We start from the raw sequence: 19,046 nt of genomic DNA on the forward strand, positions 1-19,046 counted from the left end.
GAGAATCTCGTTTAAAGAGCGCGCGGAGAAAATAAATAAATAATAATAATTAATAATAATTCTGAACCTGTCGCTTCTGGTTTAACATCTAAATTATCTGGATTTTATTTAGTCAAAAATGTTTTAATAGCCTATCACTGAATGCAAAAAAAAAGCTGATTTCATGTCTTTTCAAATAATTTCTTTATATAGCCTAGGGGAAACGGGGGGTAGCTGTCACTAACTTTAATTTCACTAACATTTTTAAGTAAAACGTGCTTTGTCGTATGTTTTTTTAACACACACACACACACATATATATATATATATATATATATATATATATAATTTTATGAATTAAGTCCCCTAAACTAAGATCTAAGATCAGAATGCATGACTACTATGGACATGTTGTCACAAAATCAACTGTATCTATTTTTCCTGGCCAGTAACAGTGGGAATGTCCAATAGCATACATATATGAGCCCAGAAAGTGACTTTCAAATCCATGATGGATTTGTATTTGAGAAATAGGTCAGTACCAGCAGTCAAATTACATTTACAGCACAAACTATTTTTACATTATTTTTCAGAAAAAAAAAGTGTTGAACATTTACACCTCTTTATTAAATGTAAACAGTTGCATATAGTGCCTTGCTGCTGGACAGAGTAGTCAATAAACTCTTCCTTTGGCGCCACCTTGTGTGCATTTAAAAAATATATGAATTATCAAAAATAATTTTTGTGCTGAAATAGTAAAGGATTAGTTCCCCCAAAATACTTTCATTATTTACTCACCCTTATGGTGCTCAAAACCCATATTCTGTTCTTTTTCTGTGGAACACAAAAAGGAGATTTTGTTCAATTTTAAAGCGTGAAAAAGGTGTGGATCACATCACATTAATATTCACCCCTTGTTTATTCCACTTGCACTAATAGTCCACTCCAAGTCTTATAAAACTACATGATAGCTTTGTGTGAAAAATAGTAGGCCTATATAGAAGGTGTTACGTCGTTTAGTAAAAAATATCCCTAACCACGTTCATTCCACATACAAAGCAAGTGGCATTTTCTACATCAAGCCAAACATAGCTGAATAAAATGGCTTAATGTCAATTTTGAGTGAACTTTTCTTTTTAAATATTCATTTATTTATGCAAGAAATGCATCAAAAATACTAACGCATGCTTTGGCCGGCTGTGTGAAGGTGGTCTCTGGTTATTTCGGGTTCAACAGCTGCTGAAGGAGCTTCGTTCTTCTCTTGATCCCTTCACTGTAATGTAGCCTACACTAAGAGAGTTTGTAGCTGTATTTAGTGATAGACTCTGCTGCCGTGTTTAATCCTGTTGCTTATGGGAGAATGAAACTATTATTTCCTCTAGGTCAAGGACACATAACCGGTGTTCCAAAACCTGGTGAACTGCCAACATAGACATCTTGCGTTCGCCACTAAGTGTCAGTTGTGAAATATTTTAATACACCCACACCAACTTGTAATCTTGTAACTACTGTCAATAAAAAAAGCACCCGAATGTAAAGTGTCATTTAAGTTTTTATGGGATTTATTTATACTCAACCTCTGACAATTTTATAGGCTATACATCAAACATTCTGACAGAATGTCGTGACTTCACATGATCATATTCTATATTTCACAACACGCATTTCATTAAAGACCTGTTCTTTTTTTTAGCAAGATAGCTACTGTTTTGATACATCACAATCAATACATTTTCATATTAAACAGCTGTGATTTTAAGCTAATGATTTATTTAGATTCTTTATACAGGGGATGTATATTGTAACAAATACAGACATGTAGGTCTTAATATTTTTTTTTGTTTTGTTTTGGGGTTTTTTAATAATACCACCACCAGATTATAACCATATAAGCCGTCAGATACATTGTTTAGATAGTTGGGGATGTCAGTTCTCATTCATCTTCAATGGTGCAGTGTTACATGAAAATAAATAAATGCCGTATACATAAATCACCATAATGCTATTTCCATATTAACAACATTGCACACTCAGCCCAGGCAGGTTTACGTTTGAGTGTCAAAATGAATAGAAGTCAGATTCTTTATTGACATTTTTGGCCCGGTTCTGCATGTCTTTCACAGTCTGAACATCTGAAACTGATAGAATGATAGAAGGATTTTTCAGATGAGCCTCCTCGGAAATCCTTAAATCACTGGATTTAATGGAAGACTGAGTTTCGGTCCATGTCGAATCCGTGGCTTCTTCACCTTCTAGCTCCTTAGAAACTCCAAGAGCTGACCGGTCTATTTCCAACATATCTCCATCCTCAGGCATGTAATTCGATTGTGTTGATCTTTCAAGACCTGCATCTAGAATCCAACCAGGCAGATTTGAGCTGTTTTTATTGCTGTTCTCTAGCAAACCCCCTGAATAAAATCCAGCGGCTGTAGTGTAGTAATCCAGACTTGTACTAGTGCCACCAGTGAAAGGCAGACCTTTGACCCCCGCTGTGGTATAAGAGAGCAGAGCTGCCGTGTTAATATCGGCTTCGTATGATGGAGCAGACACAAGCCAGTGCTGCCCGGAGGTCAAGTTGCTCTCTTGGGATTGGTTTGAGGTCGCAAGGCCAGGGTCAGGGCTAAAAGTTGGAAAACAGGACTTTGCGTAACTGTTGACAAACTGCTCCTGAAATAAAGTGCTTGTCATTGCGTACCGCGAGCCAGGCAGCATCTGAGAGTGTGGAGAGTCACTGAGTGTAGGGGTCAATCGGTCAGAGTCAGAGCCACTGTAACTTCTGGAGACAGAGAAGAAATTAGGTCACACATTTTACATTAGAATGTCCATGTTACTGTTTGTGACACTGGGTCTGCATGTACAGATTTATACATGAACAAATTATATTTCGCCAAAAACTTTTATACTTAAATGTTGTCTAAATGTATGATAAAATGCAGTAACAACTGAAACTACATCTATGCAAGAATCACATATTCTTCTGGGTTTACTAAGCGTGAAACCTGCAAACAAACATTTTCACCAAACCATGATTCATCCAAAATGTTCATATTAAAATTTGTGAAAAACGTAGGAACCCCTGAATCCACACATACAGAGAGTAACTCTGGGTTCACTAAGCATGCATACATTTGAAAATTCTCACAAAAAAAAATCATGGATTCACCAAAAACTATCTTTCTAAAATTTTTCTAAATTTATATAGGAACAACAAAACCACATGTATGCAAAAAGCATAATCTGGGTTTCACTAAGCATGTGCGCACAACAAATTTGTTGCGTGAAATCTGCATTCAAACATTTCCACCAACAAATCAAGATTCACCAAAAAATTTCAAACTAACACTAAAGAAAATAAATGGAGGAATATCTGAAAACCACACATAAGGGGAAGTTGTGGCCTAATGGTTAGAGAGTCGGACTCGTAATCCAAAGGTTGCGGGTTCGAGTCTCGGGCCGGCAGGAATTGTAGGTGGGGGGAGTGAATGTACAGCGCCCTCTCCACCCTCAATACCACGACTGAGGTGCCCTTGAGCAAGGCACCGAACCCCCAACTGCTCCCCGGGCGCCGCAGCATTAATGGCTGCCCACTGCTCCGGGTGTGTGTTCACTGCTGTGTGTGTGCACGTTGGATGGGTTAAATGCAGAGCATGAATTCAGAGTATGGGTCACCATACTTGGCAGTATGTCACTTCACTTCATATGCAAAAAGCACACACTTCTGCATGAAATCTGTGTACAACTGTTTTACCAACAAATCATGATTCACCAAAAACTTTAAAGAATTTATCAAAACATTTAAAAACACAACCACATAAAAAGCACATACTCTGGGTAGATTTTATCTTAAATGTGTCAATATATACAGTGTAAGAAAGAAGTGAAAGAAAAGCTGTGTTATAGCTTGATCTGAGAGGTTACACTGAATAATAACGCAGATATGTACAGCTGGCTAATGAGCGGTCTTGCGGGTGTTGTATTTATGCTGAGAGTGACGAAAGGCTGTGAGGAAAGGTTGTGCAGAAAGCTCTTATATGGAGATGGTTTGGGTGTTTTATGCAAATGACTAACCTTAGGCAAGTGGTCGCTCATTTAGAAAACTTGCATTGATATTACAACGAGGTAACAAATTAATTTGCATAAGCATGTGAAATTTTCCATAAGAAGTTCTCCTGTGTGTAAATACGCAATAATCCAAGCAAGTCTTCGTGACTGAGACCCATTGCATTTGTAATTAATTATTTTAATTTGGAATGTGTGTAATATGCACATTGCATGTTAAAGTGCTACCAGAAATAAATGCTTTAAGATGTTGTTGGAAAAATGTAAAAATCAAATTATTATTATAAAAATTAAATGTATTTAAGCTACATTTAAAATACATTATCCCCCGGTTTCACAAACAAGGCTTAGGCCTAATGTAATGTAAAATGTAAGTCTGAGCTGTTTCAACTGAAAGAAACTAACTGATCTCAAAATATGTCAGTGCCTTTGTTTTGTCTCAAGATGCACACAAGTATTGTTTTTTTCTAAGGCATGTATATAAAAACTACTTAAATGTCCTAACTGAACTATTGCCTAATTCTGTCTGTGAAACCGGGCCTGTTAATTTCTGTAGGCAAAATTCAAATTCAAATTCAAATCTGAAAACCTGCAAGAGAATAATTATCAGTGCATTCATTTGCATGGTAAGGCACTTACTTATCATAATTATCCCGAAATCCTTTAGCAAATGGATTGTGATCAATTTTTAGTTGTGTTATCTGAGGAAATAAAGAAACACGTTCAATAAATCAGTTCATATTACATTTTTTGTAATGTAATGTAAATAAATGCAGCGATAGACTAGTGCTTACATCCATGTTCTGGTAAGCTGTGACAGTTATAAATTGTGTTTCGGGAAAGGTAAATGTCTGTACTCGATCAGGATCACTCGTATCTTCATCTCCACTCTTGTTTATTTCAATCACATGCACCCTCGGCTGATACTTATGGAGAGAATGTAGGACGATCATCTTGAAGGACAAAGAAAAAAATCAACATAAACAAAAGGCTATTTTTGTTTCCCGTTCCCATAGGAAACTTCACAAACCGCATATAATAGTTATGAATGTACTTACAAACACATACGGCACATTACGTTTTATCTCATAATAGTGATACTTAAAAGATTAGTTCACCCAAAAATGAGAAGTCTGTCATTAATTACTCACCCTCGATCCAAACCTGTAAGACCTTCATTCATCGTTGGACACAAATTAAGATGTTTTTGATGAAATCCGAGAGCTTTCTGACCCTGCATAGACAGCAACGCAACGGACACGTTCAAGGCACAGAAAGGTAGTAGATCAATGTTAAAATAGTTCATGTGATATCATTATGAAGCTACCAGAATACTTTTTGTGCAGAGGAAACAAAAATAATGACTTTATTCAACAATTTTAATGATGTCCTTACTACCTTTCTGAGCCTTGAACATGGTAGTGCATTGCTGTCTATGGAGGGTCAGAAAGCTCTGGAATTTCATATAAATTATCCTCATTTATATTCTGAAGACGAACAAAGGTCTTACAGGTTTGACACGACATGAAGGTGAGTAAATGACAGAATTTTCATTTTTGTGTGAACTGAATGGTAACATGCTAAACATAAAAGTGATTGTACCCTAAAGTAATTTAAATAGTTTTATGAAGGTCATTTTTATTGTGCCAGCTGAAATCAGTTCAATTTTAACATTTGCTGCTGATGGTGATTGCAGGCAAATTAAAAATTCATTAAAATTATTGCCAATTACTCGCATGATGTCTAGATTTTTCTGAACTCACCCTGCACTAAAATACTTCTACTGATTCTTATCATGAAGAAAAAATGAAATACAATAAGAAATCACTTGAGCGGAGTTGCTGGAAGCGCCCTTGTTGTTCGTCAGCTTCAGTTTTCCAAAAGAGATCTCCTGACGCATCCAGTGCGCGCCGGTGTTTGGAGAGTCCGGGTGCATGTATACTCGGTTTCCTTCAAAAATAAATCAATCAATAAAAAATTCGTTACTATTAAACGGAAATAACTATCATTATAATAGCTGTACTATATTTATTCATATTTGAGTTTTTTTTTTTTTTGTATATTTATGAACTTGGTTAAGAGGTTATTTGCGCTTAGGAAAACGGAGCAAAGCTTTATAATAAATTCCTCTTCAGTCGGTTGATTATTAGTTTACCCGTAACATTAGTGTCTGCTTTGCCGCAGGGAACCCATTTTCCGCCCTGAAACCTCCAGTGGGTCGGATCCGCCAGAATCACATCCACAACAACATTATAAAGGCACGTCGGGTCAAGACCAGAAACACTAAAACTCAGAAAAGGAAACATCCGGCTGCAGGAAAATGAACCGAGAAAACAAATCAGTTTTGCAAAAGTAAATTATCATTAAACAATTAGGCCTACATTAAAAATAAATATAAACGACACATTGCAATACCAGAAACAGACCAGCAGATATAATCTGAACAGAAGAAATACTTTAACAAAATTATTCATTTATAATAATTAATAACAAAACAATTATATTGGCATTAATAAAATATTACAAATTATCCAAAGTTATTAATGCACTTTTGATTTTTTTTTTTTAATAACCATTTTTTTTTTTATAAAAATACATTTAAAAAGTAGGCTACAGTTAAAAAAAACAAACTAAAAAACTTACCGCCCCTGTTTGGTAACGATCATTTCTGTTTGGTGTCTGTGGAACTTGAACCACAGCGCGCGGTTACAGAGGTAAACCTGGGCTTTTCCAGGATAGACGGCGGCGTTTGGGTAAATTTGTCCGGACTGCTGAGAGTACGCGTAGCTCAGCCTGTTGCTGATGACCGGGTGAGGTGTCATGTAGGGACCGGCGAGTGGCGGGAGCGCGGTCACAGGCTGCCCCGAATACGCGATCATGGAGAAGGCGAAGTCCGTCCGCGCTTGGCTTGATTCAGGCCAATTACACTCGTCCGCACTTTCACTGCCATCCCGTGCCGCGGAGACGTAGTCCAGAGCGTTTGAGGGGTTTCTCATCCCGGTGGAGAGTCTTTTCAACGGTGGCTCGTTCTCCAGGGTGTCACCGGAGGAGGATACGCGGTCGTCCCCGGCGGCGGCGATGTGCGTAAAAACGTTGTCCGCACTCGCCGGTTTGCTGGACAGTGATGGTGAGGGAAGTTGTTGCAGGTGCATAACTCACTAAGAAAGTTGTCGGAGTTAAACGTGGGTTGAGACCTGAGACATGCATGGGCCAGCCAGGCTGTTAGAGCGTCTTCACCCCGAGCTTACTACAGGAATATGACGTTGCTCCGCGTTTGATAACAGCAGAATGGGCTGGTATCTACATTTAGCATGCATTAAAGCAGTAAGCGTTTTTTTATTTTTATTTTTTTCAGTATTTTTTTTCTTTTGCAACTTAGCTTGATGCTACAGAGAAATTTAAGCTAAACAGCTTTACAGTTTTTCCACACAAAACACACAAAGTCAGTGTTTAAGCGTCAAGGTTCATTCCTCGGATTCATAATATTTCAGTCCCCTAGACTTTCTAAAGCAGTGGTTCACCAAAACAAATTGTTAAATGCTGTTCACAGTACTTTGGTATGTCCACTATAATTAATAAAAAAATAATTACATTTAAAAAAAAAAAATGTATCATAAAATAATGTCTATTAATCTTGCACTAAGCATTTTGTCATGTCCCTGAGGCACTTAATTTGTACTTAAATAATTATTGAAAAAATGTGCACGCAGTGTTTACAATTGCACAGTTTACAAAACTTTGTGTTCCTTTCTTGTGAAAAATATTTGTCTATTTTATTAAAAAAACGACTTTAAAGTTATGTCCCTCAGTCACACCAACCATTCTACGCTCATAGTAATTAGACTCCATCCATATGTGATGTCATTTACCAGAAATGATTCTTTAATATCTGTGGGAAAAGATGATAAAAGTAGTATCATACTATTTATTCATATTTTTAGGTGTATTACAGGTCTTTAATGGCCAAGATGGGAAAACATGTTTTGGTGGAAGTTTGGTATGTGCCTAATGATATGGGTTATATAGAAAATTAATCATATGTAGTTGGAAAAAAAATATTCCAAGTTGAAATATTACTGAATCCTAGGAATGACCCTCAAATACTTTTTGCAAAATGCCATGATGTTGTGCAATTTTCATAACTCTTGTATCGCTCCTCGGACTTGTTTAAAATAACAGATAACTCGGTAGTAAAATTGGCTTGAACGCCTTCAGTATTGATTTTAATATAAGAGGTGAGCATAAATCATAAATAGAAACCGATTTATAGATCTCTCCGATTCAAAGAGTTTGAAAAGAGGTGACTTCAAAATATTCCAGAAATCATGTGAAACCTTTTAGACAGGAACAACCGTGTTTACCGAGCACACAAATAAATATTTGAAAGTGCTGTCATCTTAAATAAGGTGTTTCAGTGTTGTTCTCTGAAAATCTCCCTCGGAGCCTGAACTTCAAGGAGAAATACAAGGACAACTGATTTACACTGAAACTACAGTATATCCCTTAAATCCAGTAAATACATGATTCATTTCTTTTTTTTGTACATTTATATAGTTTAACAGTTTTTTTTTTCTTCACATGTACAACCTTCCCTTGATGTCCATAATGGAAAGACAATGGCATTACTGGAATTTTGTGTTTATTTCTTAAAAAGACAAAACAGTTGTAGAATATGAACATTTATGCACAGACAGAGAGAGACGGAGGGAAATCACTGGAACACAACCGTGTCCAACATTGCTGCGAGGCACTGCACAATATTGGATGTCATAAGAACATCCACATGCTCTTCCAAATGCCGTTTGGGATCCTACAAAGAGAAAGAGAATGGCAGGTCCATGAAGACCTGTAAACCTCTGAGACTAAAAAAGGACGTCAGATATTTAGAGCTGCTGCCACTGATGAGTATTTGCCAGGTCACCAACAGTTTTACAGTAAATACAGCAACAAACCACCAACTAGGGGTGAACAATTTACCGGTAAACACGAAGATGGAGCGCAGGAGTATTGAGTTATTATTGCCGCTTTATAGGCCTTGAATGTTTAAATACACATACTTTGATTCAAAATTCCCGTCTTTGAAAGTATCCTCGGAAACACAGCATGTCTAACAGAATCCGGGCAGCTCTTAAAGTGACAGCAGTCTAATATTCCTGCTGTCTGTCATTCACGTTAATCAAGCAACAAAAGAGAGAAAATATCTAACTGTTAAATCGCTAACTCGCTTTTGTAACTTTAATAAGAAGAAATGCGTTTAATTTACACAGTGAAGAATTTTGTTTTACATTTGATTATTTTATACAATGTATATAGAATGTAGTATTTTTGTTCTACAATGTTTTTGTCTTATTGCTTGTAATTAGTTACATATGCTTATTTAATCACTGACAGTTTGCTTGTCTTCACTGAGTTTTTTTTTTTAGGCTAGTATTCATTTTTGGTAATACAGACACTGGTGACAAGAATTATGAACTTTCTATGGTATCAAACATTTTGATATAATACATTATTTAAAGCTCGTGATAGATTTCGTTACCATGCAATACAATTACTCATCGTGATCTAAGATTTCGGTCATATCCCCCACCCCTACCACCAACAATATAAAGATAGAAACAAGAAAGAACTAATAACCTGTTTTCCAACGTTCTTAATGGCAAGTTGCTCAGGAGTCATCTTGTCCTCTTCCTCTACAGCCTGAGGGACAAAAACAAAATAGGAAAAAAAAAAACATTACATTTATAAAAATCCTACAGAAAAGCTGCATTTCAGCTTCCCACTTAACTTCTGAGACTTGAGAACAAGAATCCCACGTTCTTGTGCTTTTTCTTACCTTATTGTAGTTCTTGGCCAGTTCGAGCATCTCTTTGACGATGGTCTCGTTCAGTTTGCAGTGTTCACTGTAATCCTGCAGGGTCAGACCCTCCATCCAGCTTTTCTTATGGAGGTTCAGCAACATCTGAACACAAACAAACACTATGACTGTCTAGTTACAACAAATGAAGAACGAAAAGCATGTTTAAACATCATCTACAAGTTCAAACCTTCTGTTCCAATTCATTCTTCCTGTAGTTAATGGTAATGGAGTAATAATGTCTGTTGAGCCCATGAATCAAAGCCTGCACAAGAGAAACAACTCTTAATAAAGTAAAAATAATAAAAACAACAATATATGACAAAACTTCGACTTTTTAAAAGTATTCTGTACATATTGTACAGAGGCATATATAAAACGAACCTGAATAGAGGGCTTGTTGAGGTGTCCCAGGTTAGAAGTGGTTTGACGTGGCTCGTGACCCAGTACCATCATATTGGCATTTATTAGCCTGAAAGCATCAATCACAACCTGGAGAGGAACAATAAAAATTAGCGTTCATGTTACTTCAGCAAATCAATGGTTTATAAAAATATGTATTTTAATGCATTATGGGAGCTACAAAGAAACCTCAGTCTGTTTCTAGAGAGTGAGGACACCAGTAAATAAAATCTGATTTAATCCGAAGAAATAAAAGATTTACAATGGCTTTGCAACAACAGTTAATGCTTTGTGCCGTCACATCACATATGCGATGAGAGCACACCTGAGCTCACACACAGGCCAGATCTACCCACATGAATGCTGTAGAGCAGAGCAACCGTCACACACAGATACATCACAGCCATACACACAATAGAGGAGAGGAGACAGACGGTTTAAGGTGGTGACAACATAAACCTCTTTTCCACCATCAGGCCGAACAGCTCTAGTTGCAAAACCCATGCCATACTCAGCCAGTTTAGATTTCTGCTGTGGTTCTACAAATTCAGGATTAGACTGCATATTACTTATTTAAGACAGCTTGATACTGTAAACAATAAAACATTGAGTGTTAATGAGTTAGATAGCGTAACGTACGTTGCTGATGGAAAAATGGTGACACGAATAATAATGAACTATACTAGAAAAAAAAAATTTGTCGCTACAGGTGTTCCAACAGCAAGGTTGGAGACTCTTAACTAACTGTGATGGGAAAACTGTGCTGGGAATGGCTTCTAATTGTACTGTGCTTAATTAGATGTGCAAAGCTTTAAAGCACTAATAGAGGTATACAAAAGAAAAATAAGTAGATGAGAGCAATAAAATAAAAAAATTAAAAAACGATGGAGAGAAAAAGAATATGCAAAGTAGAAGGAAAAAAAACTCCCTTATATTTAGTAGATAAGTGATGTTTCAATAGTCTCTATTCAAGATGACAGATAGACAGATCCATAATTTACATAATATATGACCCTGGGCCTGGACCACAAAACCTTGAGTGTCAATTTTTCAAAATTGAGATTTGTACATAATCTGAAAGCATCTAAATAAAAAGCTTTCCATTGATGTTGTTAAGATAGGACAATATTTGGCTGAGATTTATGGAACATGATCTTTATCCTAATGATTTTTGATATAGAAGAAAAATCGATAATTTTGACCCACTATTGCTACAAATATACCCATGCTACTTAAGACTGGTTTTGTGCTCCAGGGTCATACCTGTGTGTGTGCTGTGTAGATTTGTATAGATATATAAATACACACATACATGTAGATAGATAGATAGACAGACAGACAGACTTTGGGTTGTAACTATATACCTTTACATTTCTATAATCATTTTACATTTCTTTAATCAGAAAACAACTTTAGATATTAATTATATTACAATGGCCCATTTCCAAAATTACAGAGAATCTGATGTGGACAGGTTTTTTCAGCATAAAATGACCAGCAATACAAGACTAAATAAATTAATAGCATTAATAAAAAAAGACTAAACAATAAAGTTGCATTAAAACCTTTATAACTTCAAAAACTGACTCATTACATCATGCACAGTAATCAGTTTATAGACCATTTTTAATAAGACTATTCCCACCAGAAGTCTCAAGTACACAAAACACCTAAGCTACTGCTTTTAAATATTTTTATGAAGAACACAAAATTATGTGTTATTCGCAGTTGTGGCTAGAAGGGATACAGCTGCGGCCGGAAACCAACACTAAATGAATTATTCTACTTATTAGATTGTGTTTTATTAACGTCTGCACCTACCCCAAACCTACCCCTTAAGAGTAATGCAAACAGTAATTATTGTTGTTCAGCGTGAGAAAAAGGACACAATATTGATGTGCGCATGCGCAGTAAGCCCTGGTAGGACAATCTGATGGGTAGGATAAAATGTCAGGACACCGGGATGTGTGGTGTGATGCTCGGAGGGTGTATTATCATCAAGCACAGGAGAAAGACAGATAGACCATGTAGTGCTGACACCATGAAGAACTGACAACACTCTTTAAACTACTCATACTGTGTTCACAGATAGACCAGATGATACTCTGGAGGTGTGAGATATGAATATTTTAAAATGGAAAACAAACAAGTGCAAGGCAGCAATGAAACCTTTCAGGTCAAATGCTTCAACCCAAGTTAAAGTTCAACTAAATGTTTTAACTGACTAAATACGATTAAATAAAATAAAGTAAGATAAAATAAGTAAATTAAATTATGTCAAGACTAAATAATAAATTATTTTAATAGCTTTAGAAGGTGAGCATCATTAAATAAAATTTACACTTTTTTTTCTTGTTTTTGAAAGAAGTCCCTTATGCCCACCAAAGCTACATTTATTTGAGCAAAAACACTGTAAATAAAAATAGTATTATTTTGAAATATTATTACAATTTAAAACAACTGTTATCTATCATAATATACTTTAAAATGTAATTTATTCCTGTGATGCAAAGCTCAATTTTCAGCATTACTCCAGTCGTCAGTCAGTGTTATGATCCTTCAGAAATCATTTAAATATGACATGCTGCTCGAGAACTATCTTACATTATCAATGTTGAAAACAGTTGTGCTGCTTAATATTTCTGTTTATTCATTTTTTCAGTATTCTTTAACGAATAGAACGTTCAAAAGAACAGAATTTATTTATAAAATTTGTTTCAATGTCTCTTTTGATCAATTTAATGCATCTTTGCTGAATTAAAAAAAAATATATATATATATTTTTTAATCTTATTTACCCTCAACATACATTTATACATGCAAGTTATTATTGGTAAGGCTTGGAAAATATTTACATCAAATTGATATCATAATGCCTTTTTTAGGGCATGTAACAAATACTGAATATATCTGCACAGCATGTCATTTGCTGTCTCTCCTTTTCATTCTTTTTTTATTTATTTGGTAATGCCCCTATCCTTTTCCTATAATACCTTCTCTTATAATACCCTCTTTTCCTGTTCCTATTCCCCTACTCAGGGCTGATGGGAGAGATGAAGTTCTCACACTCTCTCACGTGCTTCAGAAAGTGCTAACAAAGCTCAGCGACAAACAGACGAGAAAAAAAAGAACAGACTTCCAAGGCATTCTCACACCCTGACAGGAAGTGTGAGCGCACATTCACATATACAGAAGAAAAGAAAGTTCTCTGAATTTCTGAACAATGCGTGTGCGTGAAGCATTAACATATGTAAGGAGCAGGTGACCCCAAAATAAAAAATACTTTGAAATAACCATCAATGTCTTTAAAATAACTGTTGCTGTGTATGTTCATGGACTGTTACCTTTCCCTTGACGCTCTGGATGGGATCGACCACTACTGCGACAGCACGTTCCGACAGCGCCTCAAAACTCTGCTGTGTGTTAATGTCCACACCTGACAACCAGCAGCCAAAACCAGGGTGACTGTGGTACCAGCCCACCACCATCTCAGGCCTACAACACAGAGATCACAAAACCTCATCATCTGACATGATCAAAATATTCATCTCAAAACAGTAGTTCGATTTTCACCATCACTCATCTCACCTTCCTGTCTGCTTTAACATGTCCAACATCTTGGCTTGAAAAACAGGGTCCACGGCCTCAACGCTCACACCCTGTCAACAGAACAAACATCTAGAATCACTATAAGAGCACAGGTGAACACAGTGAGGAGTGTATAACACACTAGCTTGCTGTCACATACAATAACTCAAATGCAATGTGACATCTTTTGAAATACAATAATAACTGAGCGAGAAAAATAAACCCAACTTTAGTCAGGATATCAAATCGTTGATATTTATTGTTTTCTAAAATATCATAATGTGTGAGCTGACGTTATGTACTCACTTTGCAAAAAACATACAAAAACATGTCTTGAGAGTCCAAAAGCATTTACTGCGTAATGGAGCCTCTTAGAATCCCCCATAATGCAAGTTATGAGGGCAAAAAAAATATTCTGTATGAGTATTATCACAGTGTGCCGTTTTCCTGAATATTAGTGTGTGAGTGCAAATGTAATAGTGATTTTATACAACAGTTCAACAGACAAGAAGTTAATACACAGCGAGTTATATTTTAGACAATATTGTCTGTTTTTTTCTGTTTGGCCTTCAAAAAGAGCTCCAAACAAAGTTGGAGCAGAACATTTGTGCGTCTCAGAGCAACACTGCAGTGTTTTGTTCCGAAATTAATCTGTTTTTAAACAAATCAATTTAATCGGTCACTCATTAAATGGCAGTTTTAGTGTCATATTTATTCATGACAGGTCTAAACCAGCCAAAGTACCAGCACAAAAACCCAGCAAAATACGGTTTAACTATCATTATCCAAAAAAAAAAGAAAAATTCCAAAAATATAGAGATATCACTTTTTGTCAATCGCACACCCCTAGTTGGCAAGACATTTTTCACTCACCGTTCCTGACTGCGGCATGGCAAACACATCAATCACACGTACGGTGTAATCGTCCACAAACTCTCCCAGCATCAGACCCATGACTTCCATGGGCACACCAGCACGGCCATGTTTCAGCATCTACACACAAACGAAGAGATGGATTGAGAGAGAGAAAAAAATTACAATGCTTCTTCTGATAATGAAGACATTTAACAATGCTTGTGCTCAGACAGCAATCACAGGGCAAACTATTTTTTGGCCTCAAATTAGTCTAATCATACACCCATAACAGCAATATAAAATGCATTAACAGAATAAAACTGAAACGGTGATAACAGCACCATGATATAAACCAAACCAGGAGAAATTAACCATTACAGTTACACTATATTTTGCAGTGTGAGAACAGGTGTGAAGGGTAACGTGTGAGAGAGGAACCATGTGTATCCTGACCTTGAGCAGGGCGAGTGAGGAGATGTACACCTGTTCAGCTGTGTCCACAGCGGGGGCATCTGTGGGAGGACCCTGCAGAAAATACACGGTCCAGATGAGTCAAATCTCTTCAACGAGACACTGCTTATATTTGTCGCAAGACGATCTGACCAATCAAATAAAGTCAATCATTCCAAAGATATGGATTTTTGATTTTAAAGTAATCCTCTTTGATATCAGGAATGTAATTGTTACTAGTAAAAATGGCTATTTTTGATTTAAAAAACATTACATTTCCACAAAAAAAATCATTTCTGATATCATAAATTGTAAATGTGAGTTCCTGATATAAAAATTACATAATCACTCACAGACATGCAATTTTTTTTAAATGAAAAACTGAATGTAAACTAATAAAAACGTAATTACTGATATCTGTAATTGCATTTTCACTAGTTAAATATCCCATTTTAAACTGAGCTACAGATATTTTACTAATTAAACAAAACACTCCTGATATTAAATATAATCAAATACTAACTAGTGAAATTGAATAGTTATCAAAAATACATATCCTGGCAATTAACCTGCATTAAATCGGTTTTCTGTTTACTTTCTAGCTAGATACAGATTTAAAAGAACATATGCAATTAAAATCATAGTGACTCAGTTTACTATACATCTTCATTTTCATATAGATTTGAGATTGATCATTTGAATATATTAATAATCATTTGCTTAGATATTTAAGTTATCCTGTAGAGGAAGGAATATATTATCTTTGTTGAGGGGGAGGGAATGAATCAAATCAAAATCAAGCGGCAGGATGTCGTGGTGATGCTTGATAAACAGATGGATGAAAAGCTATCTTGCAAAATCCATCCATCAGCTTGGGGACTTGTTTTAGAGATTTAGTGACCCTTGTGTAATTGTCATGTACACATTATATGCACCCCAATCATAAAATACACTTACCATATGGACATGTGTGAACATTAACCAACCAATCAAAAGTCTATATGAATCCAATCAACTATGACAATCAATTTTGTGTGAAATATTCTCATCTTTTAATTAAACACAAAGCATGTGCAGCTGTAGACGGAAATAGGAGTATGAGAGCAGCGCGATTGAATAGAAAGGAATCATGGGTGTTTTTTCCTCGCACTCTCTTCTGTGCTGACTGCTGGAGTGGGGTGTGAATCAGAGGGAGGCAGTCTGTTATTGGAAGTGTTAATTGGAAGAGAGAGCTGAGAGATGTCTCTCTACCCATCATGCACGCAGGCCTCGAGTAAAACCACATGAGGACAATCTCACAATACCACCTCCCCCTCAACAACACCACACAAAAAAAGCACCCGACACATTCAAAAATCGGCAGCACAGGATTTTCACTGCTATTTTCAGCACAAAATGGTCTTAGTCTTTAATTATATTCACTACCGTTCAAATGTTTGGGGTGGGTACGAGTTTTTTAATGTTTTCAAAAGAAGGCAAAACAAAGTGAACTATTATTAGAATTTAAAATAGCTGTTTAATATATATTTCAATGTAATGTATAACTTTAATGGCAAAGCTGAATTTTCAGCAGTTTTCAGTGTCGCATGATCCTTCAGAAATCATTCTTATAAGCTGCTTAATATTTTGGTGCAAACTTTGACCATTTTTAGGATTGCTTCATGAATATAAAGCTCAAAAGAACAGTATTTACTAAAAAAAATATTTTGTAACATTATAAATGTCTTTACTGTCCTGTCATTTTAATACATCCTTGTGGAATGCAACTATTAAATCCTCAAAATATTTGAACGTTAGTGTAGCAGTGTATTTTCTATTGACAGCAATTTTCTATTGACATAAACATGTCTATGGGCAGGATATATTGAAGGGCCGTTTTATTGAAATTTGAACTGTGAAAATGAACTGTGTGTGATGGCAGGTGTAGTAAACATCAGTGCTGTGTGATGCAATCTTTAGCGTTCAGCTGTCACTCACAGATGCTGCAATACACAACATCATGTTTATTAAATATATCTAAAAATCTCAATAAATATTACCTGGCTGAGTCCGGGCATTCCCCCTCCAAGCCTCAAAAGCCGATCCATTCCTTAGATCTAGACAAATATAAACAAGCAGTCGTCTTTAGTTTACAAACTTGTCAGTCGTTTCATATTAAAAGACCTGGGCACGTTTATGATTGTTGCTGATTCATGAATATTCACATTGTGGATATTCAAAAATACCTACATTTCCTAATGAACTGTTTTCAAAGCGTAACCTACAAAAATATTCAGATGTCAACCCCTAAAATCAATGAGCTTTTTTGTGATATACAAAAATCTTAAGGATTTCACTGCCAAACCTTAGACTACTAGCATGCTAAGCTATTTAGCATTGTGCTAATTATACATACTCCTATGTAGCCTGTGAGCACATAAACAACAGGGAAACGACATTTTGTAGACTTAAAATAAGCTATGCAATAATATAAAATAGCTTGAGTTTACACATTTAAAACTTAATTTAATCTCCAAACAGCTGTAAGAATGGCTAATAATGCTACAGAGACCAAATACACTAAATCACTCAACAACATACTAAAAGTGTTTAATCACAGAAACATCCTCTCGGACAATACTATATGCCACAAAAATAGTTTTATGATAATAAACACGTATGATTCTTTACCTGTGCGATAAGAAAGAGATAATATGTGAGCGCCTGCTAAATTTCAGCCCGACTACAATGAATCAGCCAGAATTACCACCGAGAAACTTACCACAACATGGTTATACAGCGCAGAGAGCTCGGAGTTTCAAAATAAAAGTCCCGTTCATTTTCAGAATTTAGCACTAGATAGTCTATATTTCTGTTGATTTAATAATACAAATCTAAATATGATAAAACACACACACACACACCCTCTAATCAACAACTTTATATTAAATCATTTAGAATGAAGCTTAAAGACAGTGTTTGTTGTTTCACTTGGATGTTATAAAGTGTAAAACCATATTAGAAATATGGGAATTTAGTTATTTTATTATTTTTTACATTGTTTTTATTTTGAAAATGGAAATACAGGAAATATTTTAGCATTTTCAACAACATTTAATTAACTAAATGTATGATCTAAAATAAAATATACATATATTTTGTGATTTAAGATTCTAGTTCAATTAAATAACGGCAGCGGCTATTTGCACTAAGTGTAAGCAATTAGATGCTATTTACACCAAGTGCAAATAGCTATAGATTCTATTTACACTATGTTAAAATAGCAAGATTGTCTGCTATTTATACTACTTATTGCAAATAGTGGCAATTATTTGCACCTCAGTATTGTAGTACATTATAAAACGGTACGCAATAATAACATATTGAGAGTAAATTATAATTTTAATTCAAATTTATTAAATGGATGCCACTTTATTGGGACCTACCCTAACCCTACCCGATACTTTATTTTCAACTTTTTGATTATTTCCTTCATCTTTATTGAAAATAAATGCCTTTCTGATGCGAAATGAGATTTGAAAAGGGAGAAAAAAATGTTTGGCAAAATGTGGGCTCAAACTCGGGTCGTTCGCGTCTAAAAACGTCTGCCTTAACATCTACGCCACTGAAACTGATGTTGAAGTAACTTATTTTATTATTGTTGACTAACCCAATCACACGTTAGTGTGTGGAGTTCGTGTAAATAGCCTTTGCCAACAAGATGGGCTATTTGCACTTAGTGTAAATAGACACTCCGTTAAAGAACCAAATTCATGACATGAAAATAAATTTGTTGCTACATAAATTAGATACACAAATTCCACTTATGCTTTTGCTGCCTGTGTCCAATACAGTTGAAGTTCTTAAGACATTATTTTCT

General features: G+C 35.6%; 3 protein-coding genes across 3 annotated transcripts; all 3 read right to left on the minus strand.

The window, feature by feature from the left end:
- Window positions 1-1,514: 1,514 nt before the first annotated feature.
- Window positions 1,515-6,695, minus strand: LOC306854945 (T-box brain protein 1-like). The gene is made up of 5 exons (XM_079393261.1): window positions 6,194-6,695; window positions 5,867-5,988; window positions 4,833-4,991; window positions 4,678-4,739; window positions 1,515-2,755 (listed from the first exon to the last, which is right to left on the minus strand). Exons 1-5 carry the CDS (start codon window positions 6,342-6,344, stop codon window positions 2,038-2,040), a joined length of 1,212 nt encoding a protein of 403 aa, XP_079249387.1. The 5' UTR covers window positions 6,345-6,695; the 3' UTR covers window positions 1,515-2,037.
- LOC306854947 (T-box brain protein 1-like) lies at window positions 6,678-7,190 on the minus strand (the record flags this gene model as incomplete). The annotated part of the gene is made up of 1 exon (XM_079393263.1): window positions 6,678-7,190. One exon carries the CDS (start codon window positions 7,188-7,190, stop codon window positions 6,678-6,680), a length of 513 nt encoding a protein of 170 aa, XP_079249389.1.
- A 218-nt stretch (window positions 7,191-7,408) lies between these two features.
- LOC306854946 (26S proteasome non-ATPase regulatory subunit 14) lies at window positions 7,409-17,971 on the minus strand. The gene is made up of 11 exons (XM_079393262.1): window positions 17,858-17,971; window positions 17,227-17,283; window positions 15,191-15,262; window positions 14,756-14,875; window positions 13,883-13,953; window positions 13,639-13,789; window positions 10,277-10,384; window positions 10,083-10,157; window positions 9,872-9,997; window positions 9,673-9,735; window positions 7,409-8,848 (listed from the first exon to the last, which is right to left on the minus strand). The coding sequence occupies exons 2-11, from the start codon at window positions 17,272-17,274 to the stop codon at window positions 8,750-8,752; spliced, it is 933 nt and encodes a 310-aa protein (XP_079249388.1). The 5' UTR covers window positions 17,275-17,283; window positions 17,858-17,971; the 3' UTR covers window positions 7,409-8,749.
- Between the last annotated feature and the right edge of the window lie 1,075 nt (window positions 17,972-19,046).

Source organism: Barbus barbus (genome assembly GCF_936440315.1).
Source record: "Barbus barbus genome assembly, chromosome: 35".
In the NCBI taxonomy this organism is placed as follows: domain Eukaryota; kingdom Metazoa; phylum Chordata; class Actinopteri; order Cypriniformes; family Cyprinidae; genus Barbus; species Barbus barbus.